This window comes from Cricetulus griseus, chromosome 6, assembly GCF_003668045.3.
Source record: "Cricetulus griseus strain 17A/GY chromosome 6, alternate assembly CriGri-PICRH-1.0, whole genome shotgun sequence".
In the NCBI taxonomy this organism is placed as follows: Eukaryota; Metazoa; Chordata; class Mammalia; order Rodentia; family Cricetidae; genus Cricetulus; species Cricetulus griseus.
This window is the reverse complement of record NC_048599.1, coordinates 56,623,539-56,636,557: the sequence shown is the minus strand read 5'-3', so window position 1 is coordinate 56,636,557 and position 13,019 is coordinate 56,623,539. Positions and strand designations below refer to the sequence as shown.

The following is a 13,019-nucleotide window of genomic DNA, read 5'->3' as shown; positions in this document are numbered from 1 at the left end:
GGACCTTTGAGGCAGGATTTTCTAATCCACTGAATCATCTCACCAGCCTGACTAGATCATTTTTTAAAAAGGAAAAGAAACAGAAAAATTAACCTATTTTGGGAGAAAGCACAAACACATTTACATCAGACCTAATTAATCTGTCAGAATACACTTTTTTATTATAAAGTTGAAAGGAAAGGACTACAGACTTCTCAGTATTCACTAATATGCTGTTCAGGGAAAAAGACCTTTAGTCTTATGAGTAGGTAATTACTAACCCACTGCTATGGAAAGGGCCTGCTTATAAGAACATCACACAACCGCAGGACTATCCCTCAAAACCATTTGAATTCCAAACAACTTCTAATTTGTTTGTCCAACACCTTTGATCCTAAAAATCATTGCCTACAATAGCAGAATCTAGGAGTCATTAATCCAAATATACCCAATGCAGATTTTGCATTCATTTTTAAAAGAGCTCTTAGGATTTTTGACTAAAATGAACCAATCCCCCAAAATGGAACCTGTGTTGGACAGTAGAAAAATTATATTTTGTCATCTACAAAACTAAGATCAGATCACAGGCAGGGGAGGCACCAGGTTCTTCCTGACACCCCAGTCTAAAGACAGCTCTCCAGAACAGTCATCACTGGGGGAAAGCCTTTACTGAGGAGAGAGAGAGAGAGACATGATCCTGGGCTATGAGCAAATCTTTTGAACTACAGAATGTGCTGTCACTAAAAGGGACCAACGGGACCTTCCATTCGAGCCTTCTCAGGCTGCCTGCCCAGTGTCTCAAAATCACTCACGAGTCACATATTTAACACAGATCTTTAGTTTTCACCATAAACTACTGAACTCCCTGCTTATTTCAGCAGAAAGCCAAGAGAACAGCTCTGAGTTCAAATTCAACAGCAGACACAGGGTAATGTCGGGAAAAGAAAAGCAAAAGTTAATAGAAAATTCTCCACTTAACACCTAATCCAGCCAAAGCCAAACGTTTTCAAAGTTTTTAGATTGGAACCGCAGTGTGTCAATTTATGTGGGACAAATTTCTATTCTTACCATCTCAAGTTCCAGTTAACTAAATATGCAAGGCTTTTATGTTTAATAATGAACTTTACGAGCACATATCGGCATATATCATGTTCTGCATTTTTGCATATTAGCCTACGTTGGGGAGTTGAGGGTAGGCGCCAAAGCAAATGCACAGTTGTTAAAGGACATTTTAGGGGAGCTGGTTCTTTCCTATCATGTTAGTTAGTTCCAGGGATAAAACTGAGGCCACCAGGTTTGGAGGCAAAAACCTTGACTCACTGAACCATCTTGCCAGGCTTACTGTTTTTCAATTCCTCCCACCTCCCGCACACAGCCACACACATAGAACCTTGACATAGGTAAAGGCGGACCTAAGCTGTGTCTGAAATTGGAGATGGTGATGTGGGTGTTGCACAGTCTGCTGTTCATGAGGCTAGCATAAACAAGGCCTTAGATTTGCTCTCCGGAACCAAATAAATGAGAGAGGTTATTATTAAATGAGCGGCTGAAAAGTACAAATTAGTACAGAGCAAAGAGAATGATAAGGGATGAGCAGAAACACCATCATACCAGGAAAGAGCGTACAAAATAAGACTGCAGTATCTGCAAATACAATGCAGAGGGGAATTGCTGACCTAGCTTGCACAAAACCCTTGGCTAGACCTCAGCACAAGGGGGATGGGGATGAGAATTTGAGGAAGTGAAAATAGCTTTCCTACTTCTTTTGCCATGTTCTTTCAACCAGAAAGGTATCCAATGTAAGATATATTATTAATAAAAATAGCCCATAATATTTTATAATGACATGCTGGGAGATCTAATTTGAAGCAAGACAGTATATCATTATATCTGTCTCTTAAAAATAATCAGACTGTCAAGTGTAGCCAACATTAAAATGAGGATATGAGTAATGTCTTCTTTACCATAGGAATTATTAGAAAACAGTTCTCAGATGTGATTTCTGTAATATGGCTATTCATTTAAACAAGCTTGTCTAAATCACTCCATATGTATTAAAAAGTATGCAGGGGCTGGAGAGATGGTTCAGCAGTTAAGAGCATTTGCTATCTTGTAGAGGATGTGGGTTTGGTTCCCAGCACCTGCATGGTGGCTCACAACCATCAGTATCTCCAGTTCAACGGGATCCAGTGCTCTCTTCTGGCCTCCACAGGCACCAGGGACACATGCAGTGCACATATATAGATCCAGACAAAACACCTATACATAGAAAATGGTAAGCAAAGAGAGTGTTAGTTTTCCAGGGCATCTCCACTGCCTATAAATTCTGGCACTGCCGTAGTTCTGCAGTTACAACAAGTAAACTGTTTCTTCCAACATAGTCTACATATACTAGAATCTGAAGCTGAGAAACCAAGCTCCTTTCATAGAATGACTTCTAAGCAGAAACCCAAAGAACTGGTGGGCTATCCTGTTACATAGATTGTGTACTGTGAAATGGCAGACTCACTGTTCCATAAAACACTCTAAGCATCTTTGCAAGCCCATCTAGTCCTTCTGGACTACAGAACCCCAATCCATATTAACTTTAGTGGTTGGAATATCTCTAGAGACAAAAATCTGAAAGAAGGCAGGTTGGGTGGTGCTTCCACCTGTTAAATTATCCCTGAAGTACATGACATCCTCCAGTGAATTGATTAATTCTGCTCTCTAGTATTCTGATCAATGTTTTTATCTGCCTAGCTCATGTGTAACAAAATATGAGTCTAAATGGCACCTGCCTAGAGCATTGGAAACCCTCAGGGAATGCTGAAGGCAGCTCCTCCACATAGGTATCCTCATGATGAGGCAGGAACCCAGTTAGAAGCTTGTAAGTTAAATCAGGTGCAGGGGGCGGGGAGGCTCTATACTTAGATCAGGAGCAAGGCAGGGAAAGGCTCTACACTTAGATCCAGTGCAAGTTGGGGGAGGCTCTACCCCAGCCTACTGTGTGGGTTCCTGAGTGTTTTGACTTACTCCTACTACAAGTTCAATAAAAGCAACCAGACATTTGCTTGTGCCCTGGGGCATGCTGTTTTGATATACCACTATCAGTTTTTTTCAAGTCTTGGGCCAAAGGGACTTTGCTAAAATTTTTTGGCTCCCATAACACCACTTTTCTCAGCAAACTTCCTTAATCTTTCCAACAAAGGAGTGTTCCTACTGTCAGCTACTCCACCATCCATTGGACTTTAGGAGATCCCTTCTTTGTCCAGAGCAAAATAACCTATTAGCATTAGCAATCTGCCGAACACTGATTACCCAAATGCCAGGCACTCCTTTCTTGGAGGTTCCCATCTCCAAAGCTGTGGCTTGGCACTGTGTTCATTGCTAAAAGTGCACCCTGGGTAGGGCTGATGACTTCAGAGTTGGCAGGGAAGGGTTTCCCTGGGGAATCCAAGGAAGCACGTCCTGGTGATCTACAGAAGCTATTTTTGGTGGGCACGGATTTAGGGACAGAAGATGCTCAAATGTGGCTTTTTTGGGGCTTCATGCATCACATTTCTTAACTGCTACTGCACAACTGAGCTTCGTCCATCAGGAGTTTTTTTAAAACATCAGCTAAAATTTGGAATTTGATCATTACACTGATGCCCAAGGGAAGAGGAGTCTTGTAAATAAAATTTGTAGGTAGTTGCTACAGCTACAGGATTAAGATTGAATCACACTACCATCATTTTGGGAGGAATCTTAATTTGTGTTATAGAGTCTTAGAATTAGACATCATTTACCACCAGCTTTGTGTGTTTATTTTTAGTTTGGACTGATTCCTCTCAGCCTGTCAAATATGATTGAAATTTTGCTGACAGAAATTCTCTTTCAGCAAGTGTATTTCTGTTGTTTGTCTCAACTACACCAGAGTGAATGAGATAAACACACTAAAAGAAAAACTAAAGACTTTACATCTTCAGCTTTTCTATCCAAAGCAGCTTCTTAACTCAGCCTGGAATGCCCTCTATCCATTGCCAAGTTCCATTTTCTGCTTTGGCAATCTTTCATAACCTAGATCAAATTTCACCTCCACTGGGAACTATTTATTAACTGGGAGTCCCTTCCCCTCTCCCAACCCTTCCTCTGCCACTTGCACTGTCAAAGTATATCAGCTGCCTTAGCCCCCAGTCTACAATGTTTATAGTTTATAAATTGTAAATTCTTAAGTATTTCTTTCACCCTATGCCCTAAGTTATGGAGAATATGTGTTTGAAAAAATACATAAATATGCAACAATCAAGGGCTGGAGAGATGGCTCAGCGGTTAAGAGCACTCACTGCTCTTCCAAAGGACCTAGGTTTGATTCCCAGCAGCCATATGATGGCTCCAGTCTATAACTCCAGTTCCAGGGAATCTGATGCCCTCTCCTGGCCTCCATGGGCACTGCATGCATGTGGTGCACATGCACATAGGTAAAACATCCATATAAAATAAATAAATATGCAAAGATCAAGTCGTTTTTAAGTAAGGAGATGAAGAACATGAAACTGATAAATGCAACATCAAAACGGTATGATGAACAAAATCTTTAGGATCCCAACAACCTGAAGGAAGGTCTGCATACTTGCAAAACAATAATAATAGTAAGAGAGTAAGATCATTCCGAGAATAAAAATTAAAAACATGACAGTCAGTCTTTGCTCCTCCTCTCTTACCTTCTATATCCAATAAACAAGACTTGATAATCTTGCCTTCAAGACCTCTATAATCAGGCAGGGCCTCTCAAACCTAGGCAGCATAAGAACCACCTGGGAATCTTGTTCTAAAGGGTTTTGGAGGTAGAAAGATGGCTCGGTTGGCCAAGTGCCTTCCTTTCAAGCACAAAGACCAGAGTTTGATCCATAGGACCCCTCTGACAAAAGAAATGCCTGGCATGGTGGTCCACGCTTGTCATCTCAGTGATGAGAAAGATGATGCCTGAAGGACATCAGAGGTTGTTCCCTTGGCCTCCACATGCATGAGCACACACATGTATGCACACCCCCAACACATATGAGCATGCATATATACATATATATTTTGGAGCGTGATCCCCAGTTTCTAATTCACTAGGGCTAAGGCGGAGCCAAGAATTTACATTTCTACTGAGTACCCAATTAGGTACATAGCAATTCTGTGGTCCAGCAACCATACTTTGAAAACACTGGTTTATCCATTCCTTACTTTACTCCATCTTCCATGCTTTGACAGGGCTCACAGTTTCTACAAAAGGAGTGGGAGCTGTGGGTTATAAAATAGAAGATGCTCTGAATGATGCATGAGACAGCTAAATCTGTTCAGCTCTTGAATGGGTTCCCTTAGTAGGCAATAGTTTTCTGGGGCTTTGAAATGATCACTGATACTCAGTGTCTTTAAGCACGTCTAGAGTGGTCCAGAGCACTTCTCAACACAAATCAGCAGATGAGGTCACGGTCATGCAAGTAGTTGGGGGGGGGTGACAGCTACAATCACTATCAAAGGGGTGTTTTCTGTAGACCAGTGAATGGAACTATTGTACAAAAACTCAATGGATGCCAAGCATGTGGCCCAATTATTTTGCCTGTATGAGCATGGCACGGAAGGTTCTCCTTAGAGAACTTGATTCACATGTTTGTGTTTTGTCTTGTGTCCACAGGCAAAAGCCTAGAGATTTTCACCTTATGAGTCTTTACCAAGTTCCTCTCTTTCAAACCTAGAACACAGTACGTTGGAAAGATCATAAACACCCTCCGTAGAAATAAAGAAAAACAACTTCAGCCGGTGAAGAACAAATACACTGGTCTACAGCAGTTGGAATACTAAGGGTCAACCACATAGCAGCCCAGGAAGGAGTCCATGATTTACATCCAGGGATTGGTCCCAGAAAAAAACTGGAGTTGGGAGAGGCTTGATGAGACAGCTGAGTCAGCAAGGGGCTTGCTATGCACACACGAGGACCTGAGTTTGGATACCTAGCACTCACATAAAAAGCCGGGTATGGCAGCATGAGCCTGGGGAGGCAGAGACAGGATTCCCAGATCTCACTGTCCGGATCAGTCTAGCTAAATTGGTGAGTTCTGGGGCTAGAGAGTGACCCTCTGTCAAAAAATACAGTGGAAAACAATGAAGGAATCTAAATTCAATCTAAACACACACACACACACACACACACACACACACACACACACACACACACACACACACACACACGCCACAGGGGCATGGGGAGGTGGAGCATGGAGTTGGAGAAGTAAGTACTCTTAGATCTGTTCTCCATACTCCATCTTTGACTCTACCTATATTTAAGGTAGTAGTATTGGTCACCAATGCCCAGATTATTCAAGGAATAGAAGACCCGTTTCAATGCTAGAATGGACACATGACTTGGTATTTTGATCTGGGAAACGATCATCCAGAACATGGAAAATAAAAATAGCTTAGAACTCCCTAAATTGGTCAGCATAAAAATCAAAATAAACAAACAATGAATGCATGAAGATGACCTGAGCTTGAAGGGATCAAAGCTGGAAAACAGGAGGGACAATGACCACCAGGCCACCAGATGATCACCACTACTGAGTACCACACAGATGAGAAAGTTGCAAGGTGCTGTCAATCCTCTCCAAATTCACCTGTGTTGTAGGAGCCCTGGCAAGGCACACCTAAGGGAAGAGTGACCCACAGGGTCATGAAGCAGGGTCTGCTAGTCCAGACAGCATGTTATAGACTAGGCTGTCTATCAAAGATGAACTCAGCTTGAAATGGCCCTCACTTAGAGACAGCTGGGCAGCTGGTTCACTTGGAGGTCTACACCCTACTTACTCTATGTAATAATGATTTTGGGGATAGGAGTCAAAGAGCTTCATGCAGCTCTGAGGGGTGCTGCATTCAAAACACTAATGCTGGCAGGCCACTAAGGTCCCATGAAGCACGTCACTGGCACAGTATTCATTTGCTATGACTCTTTATACCTACAGGGATGAGGGGGCAGGGAACCCTGAAGGACAAGACAAAAACCAAAAGGTCCTTACTGACTGGGCTCCATGAACTCAATAAAGGACAAGCGCAGCGTTATCAGAGATCCCTTAATACCACATTTACACACTTGACCTTCTCAGAAAACTGATTTGGGAGAGATGGGTTTAAATGAGTTATAGAGTTAAGAGATGCTTATTGTTTTCAGGTACATGAAATTTGGGGTATCCCCACCGCAATCATACAGCACAATTCAAAACAAATGTTTTGGGTTTGTTGTTTGTTTTGTTTTTTTTTTTTTAATCTAGAACTGTATAGGCCTTAAGCTAGGTGCTGTAATTTTTAGGCTCATGACTTACAGCTTGCTCTAATTCCATCCTTTATAGGTTCCAAAGCATAATTCTCCACAAAAAAAAACCTTTTTCATCATTTTAGTAGAGCAATTCTTCTATTATCAGAAAAGTTCTTCTAAAAATTAAAATTAATGCCTTGCTTCTGATACTACATTACAAATGTCAAACCTGTGCATAAACCACTGCAAATCTGTAACAAAAATATCTGTTTGCCTGGTGCATTGGCTGCTTGCCTATAATCCCAGCACTTGGGAGGCAGAGGCAGGTGGATCTCTGAGAAGTCAATGCCAGTCTGTTCTGTATAATGAGTTCCAGGAAAGCCAGAGCTACACAGCAGAAAGACTCTACCTCAAAAACACAAACAAAAGTCTGTTTTTAAAGTGTGATGCTGATGACAGCACAGCTATAATAAATGAGTTTCTGGGCTATAAAGTTAACTCAAAATTTCATGTTCTTTTATTACATAGTTTGCTGAATTGCCTCCTCTAGCACATTCATGCCAAGCATCTAACAGAATGCAAATTCATATAAATACCTATAAATGCAATCTGTCATGGGGAATGTTTCTGGGTCTCCCAAGTGCCACTGACACCCCACAAACAGAAAGAATGAGGAGACAGTCAAGGATCCAGAATTTACCTTCTGTGCCAACAAGATATATTTTATAAAATATCTAATTAGTTTTATACAATATTTAACACTGAAGTTAAGAAGCAATACAAGTAATTTTAGAATTCCGGGAGGCTAATTTTATAGTTACTTTAATTTCAAGAGCTAGAGACTAACTGACTTGCTATTGTTACAGAGATCCTGAGACAGAATAATTACCTGTTAAGTAATTTTTTTTTAAAAAATCAATATTCATGAAAATACAACACTTTGTATTTTTCTCTCTGAATAAAATTATCCTAATTTTCTACCAACATTCCTTCTGCATTAATGAACCCAAGGGTTCACTTACAAAATAGGAAGCAGAAATTCTTAGAAAAGGCAATCCATAGTCCGAGAGTACTCACCTAAAGCCAAAGACATGAATAAGACAGAGGAAGAGAAATAGGAACTCGTACACTTTATTTTATTAATGGGGGGATGATCAAGAATCATTGATTATGGCTCTCTATTTCTACCTTGGGGACTCCTGGGATCAGACTCAGGTCATCAGCCTTGGCAGGAAGCACCTTTACCTGCTGAGCCATCTCATCGGTCCATGTTCCTAAATTTTAAAGAAAGGCTCTAATAAGAATTTACACTATCCCAAGCTGCAATTTCACAACTTCATTGAGACTAACTAGAAATCTAATTTTAAGGTGACTTATGATCTGACTTATTTCCCCCCCCCCGAAAAAAAATAATTTCCCAATTCTACTTTGTGTTTAAATGTTCCTCATCTATTTGTAATATTCCCAAGTAATTTTCTTTTTGCTATGAAATAAGCACTAATATGTACAGATGAGAAAATTAGGTAGGAAAATAGTAAGCAATTTATGGAGTCAGAAGAGCGTAAGTAAGATTAAGAATTAGAAAGACACTGGTTTAAATAGAGTAAGGTTGGACACCTATTAACAGTAAGTAAATTCCTTTGACCTCTGAGACCTGTCTTTTCATCTATAAAACAGAAACAATAATGCCCACCTCTTTCCTGTAAGGCACAAACAAAGTGTCTAACAGAATGCCTAGTGTGTAATCAGCCATTCAGCACAGGTCCCACCCACCAATCCACCGTCCCATTTTCCTGGTTTAGTACAATGGATATATAATCAATCCATAATGCCATTGTGAGGGAAATGAGGTACAGTGAATGCAGAGATCCCTGGCAAGCCAGGGCTCCACTCTTTTGCTCCCCCCACCCTCACTCTAGGTCTCAAAATGACTAGGTAGTCAAGCCACAATCAAATCCAAATACTGGCCTGTCTATAGGGCTGCCTCTGCACACACAGCTTATTTATAACACTAACTGAAAATTCTGCTTAGCCTGGCTGCTTAATCTGTGATTTTTAATGTGTCCCAAATAAAACCTAACTCATTTCTGAGGTGGTTTTATCTTTCAGTTATCACCCCCAAAATATTAGACCTCTTTCGAAAATACTTATTTGTCCAATAGCTATTGCTACTAAAATGTCTGAACTATGTCCCAAATAATACATTAACTATTAAAAGTGTATTCCTTAGGACAAAACATGACTAGACATTTAAATCCAGGTTGACTTCAAAGATACTAGTTAGTCTTTTTGTTTTTCTTTTTTTTTTTCTATTTTCTCTCAAATAAAAAGGCAGGTAGTAAATGTGGTAAATGAATATAGATTTGCATAGATAAAAACAGAAGAGTCAAAAATGTGGCTCAGATCTGGATGTATGAGGCAATGACCTTCAAAACTGGCTGTTAACAGTCTTCACAGGGGAGCAATTACACTACAATTCTCCTATGTATACTTTCATTTCTCCTGGTCCTCAGATCCATTTCCATATCAGAAAGGATAAAAGAACGAGACTGGGAGAGCCTTCTTTGCAAAGATAGAATGCATTCTGGTTACCTTAATAATCACATCCTGAAGGCCAGCTCACCAGAACTGTATTATGAAATGCCGATAAACCAATACCTTGACAGAACTGCCGTACAACTGGAATTTACCAGACACGGCTTTCATGACACCAACCCACTGCTAGATTTCTAATTCTGTATTGCCCTACATGGTCTCTGGCTATTTTTAAAGCCATAAAAATATTTCTAAAATAGATATCATATCAAAATGAAAATATGACACTTCAAGAAAGAAGGTGTTCAAATCATCACCAAAAGATTTAAAATATACAATATTGCCATTCTTAAAGTACTGGAAATAATGCTTAGTTAAGTAAGGAACCCACCCCTCCTTTCCATGTTAAAACTGTACCGAATGTTTAACAAGTAAGCACATGTGGACACACACAGACACATACGCAGACACACACACACACACACACACACACACACACACACACACACACACCACACTAGGAATATAAAACAGGAAAGTTGCTAGGAAAAGTTCAATCTCCAAATGCTTTGTTTAAAAAGCTATAAATAAAAATAAAATAGGAACCTGTAGATAATTGCTTTTTTTAAATCTTTTCTCATACGGATAAAAACAAAAGCAAAACACTATCTAAATAGTGGTGTAAAAATGACAAATATGCTACAATTCCTCTGTTTTAGAGTCTGCATCAGAAATCACATATACAATGATTAACACATCTAGACTGTATGGGGGCCAGGACTAATTTTTATAACATTAAATTATAAAATGAGAGCAATAAAAAGTAAACACAAACAGAATATAGTAAACATTACTCCAATAGGTCCAGTTTAACTTTAAAATATTTTTTTCTCTATGACAATAAGAACCATCCCCAACTACGGTTCTAGGAACAAGGGAGAATCAAAAGTTGCCTTTCCTGATACCTGAAACCAGAAGGTTATAAACATTTTTAGAGCAGTGATGTTTCCTTTGTACTCTACACCTTGGCAAAAGTTAATGATCTACTGGAGAAATTTTATGTTACTATATACCATAAAAGTATTCTTAAGATTTATGAAGTCTAAACCTCACACTGCCCTCGGCAGGCTATTGTACACATTTGTTAAATTTTTAAACAAAAGGATAAAGACTTTAAAAGCTCTTGACAATGTACTCAAACTGCGAAGGTGTCAATTCCATGTTTTCTCCTCCTCCATTAAAACAAAACAGGGAGAAAACTGTACATAGAAACAATGACACCATAGAAACAAAAAGTAGCACGCCATCGAGCTGGGAAATAATACATAGCATCCCTCCATCATAGTCAATTACAAAAACCCTTTCACTTAATGGCTAGCATCTTTATGGGCGTTTAATCTGTATTAAGTAGTCTGTGCTCTCTCTCTACTCTCCTGGACCTTTGGCAGCAGTCAGCACTTAAGCTCATGTGTGAGGAGGGGGAGTTGTGGGGGGGGGGTGGCAGGCTAGACTGAGCACAGTCAGCATTAAGCAGCTGCTCTCAGACACTGGAGCGTCTTTCTCACACGCCTTTTTCATGCTATTGAGCACTGTCAGCAAGATAGATGGATGATGGATGGATGGACGGATGGACGGATAGACGGATGGACGGACGGGCGGACGGACAGACAGACAGACAAACATCCTGGGGATAGGGTCTAAGCAGGCAGTTTCTGTCACATCGGAGCTTAGAAGTCTCCTCCGGATTCTTATGGGAAATGAAAGGGATCGGGCGAGACCCTCCCGGGTCCAACTCAATTTGCTTCTCCACAAAGAACAGTTTCTGGCAGTGAGCGCAGGGTTGGTCCTCTGGTAGAGAAGAATTAAACACGAGAGCATTGTCGGTGCTTTAAATCTCTGACTTTATAAAGGAGAGACTGCATTCCTGGGGAAAACACTGTATGACTCCTGACGTGCCACACAGCAGTAGTGAAGGGACACAAGCCAGGGTTTGTTAAAAAAAAAAAAAAAAAAAAAAAAAAAAAGAAAGAAAAAAAAAAAAAGCCTTTCAAAACGCCAGGTTCTGAAAGAAATGCTGTGCAGCATTATTGCATTGTTGGCTTTTCCGTAAGTCTCGGGTTCTTTCCAGCCACTGCCAACCTCCAAATCGCTGAGACTTGTTGCTAAATCTTTGCCTCACGCCCCCACCCCACCCCCAGAAATAACCAACACGTTGAGATTTGGGAATCAAAAGACGAGAAAGGGAGCTAAACCCTCAAAGCGCAGAGGGCTGGGCGCCTTCAATAGGCCACTCTGCATGGGCTGCGCGTTCCGTCTGACTCACAAACGCTCGAGAGAAATTATGACATAAACCTTTATCCTTCCAACCAGGGAGATAAAGGCTAGCTGGAGGGCCTGTCGGGGCCCGGAGAACCTCAGCCCGCGTCCCGACGGGGCGATCCGGGCAGGCATCACCCGCCCTGCCCGCCTAGCTCCGGACGCCCGCTCAAGGTGCTGCCTATCCGCCGGCTGGAGGAGCCGAGACCTGGGGTCCTCCGCCTGAGAGGGCGCAGAGCAGAGGAGTTGCGGGTGCGGGACGCGACTCACCCCGCAGGGGCGCGCAGCGCGTGGTACCAGCCCCCGGCTGAGCTCGGGCAAGGATGCCGCGCGCTGGGCGGTGCGGCTACGGAGCGGACAAAGCGCCGCGCCGGGGCTAGAGCTGGGGCGACACCGGGCGGCGACCCCCCGCCAACTTGGCCGAGTCTGGGGAGCGGGATCCCGCAAGCGGGCGGGCGGGCGGCGCGGCGCTGACCTGAATGGTGCAGGTGTACTCGCTGTCGTCCAGCAGCCGCACGGTGCAGCTGTACTCGCGCTCCAGACTCCTGCTGCTGCCGCTCATCAACCTGCTCAGCATCTTCCCGCCCGCTCGCCCGTCCCCGGGAGCGACGCGGCGGCGCTGCAGACTCCGGACCCGTCGCCCTTCAGCGCGGCAGCTCCGCGCCGGGCCCTGGCACCTGTACCATCACCCTGGCCGGATCGCCGTCGCTGCCTCCTCCCGCCCCACTCCTCTTCCTTCTCCAGAGCCACCACCGCCTCCCCCCGCAGCCCCGAGCAGGCTGGGTTCTCTCCCGGGCGCCCCACTGCCCGTGCCCAGCTCATGGGGCGGGGCCTAGATAGGGGGCCAATGGAGGTCAGCGCGGCGGAACCGATTGGCATGAGGAAAATCCAATCACAATAGGGAATAGGGATGATGAGCGGGCTGAGGAAGCAA

General features: G+C 42.6%; 1 protein-coding gene across 4 annotated transcripts in view; it reads right to left on the bottom strand.

Annotated features, from left to right (window-relative positions):
* The window catches only part of Frmd5 (FERM domain containing 5), a 273,476-nt gene extending 260,814 nt beyond the window's left edge, over window positions 1-12,662 (bottom strand). For all 4 annotated transcript variants that reach the window (XM_027422012.2, XM_027422007.2, XM_027422010.2 and 1 more), the window contains exon 1: window positions 12,561-12,662. In XM_027422012.2, coding sequence (XP_027277813.1) covers window positions 12,561-12,662 — 102 coding nt within the window. The remainder of the gene's footprint in view (window positions 1-12,560) is intronic.
* Between the last annotated feature and the right edge of the window lie 357 nt (window positions 12,663-13,019).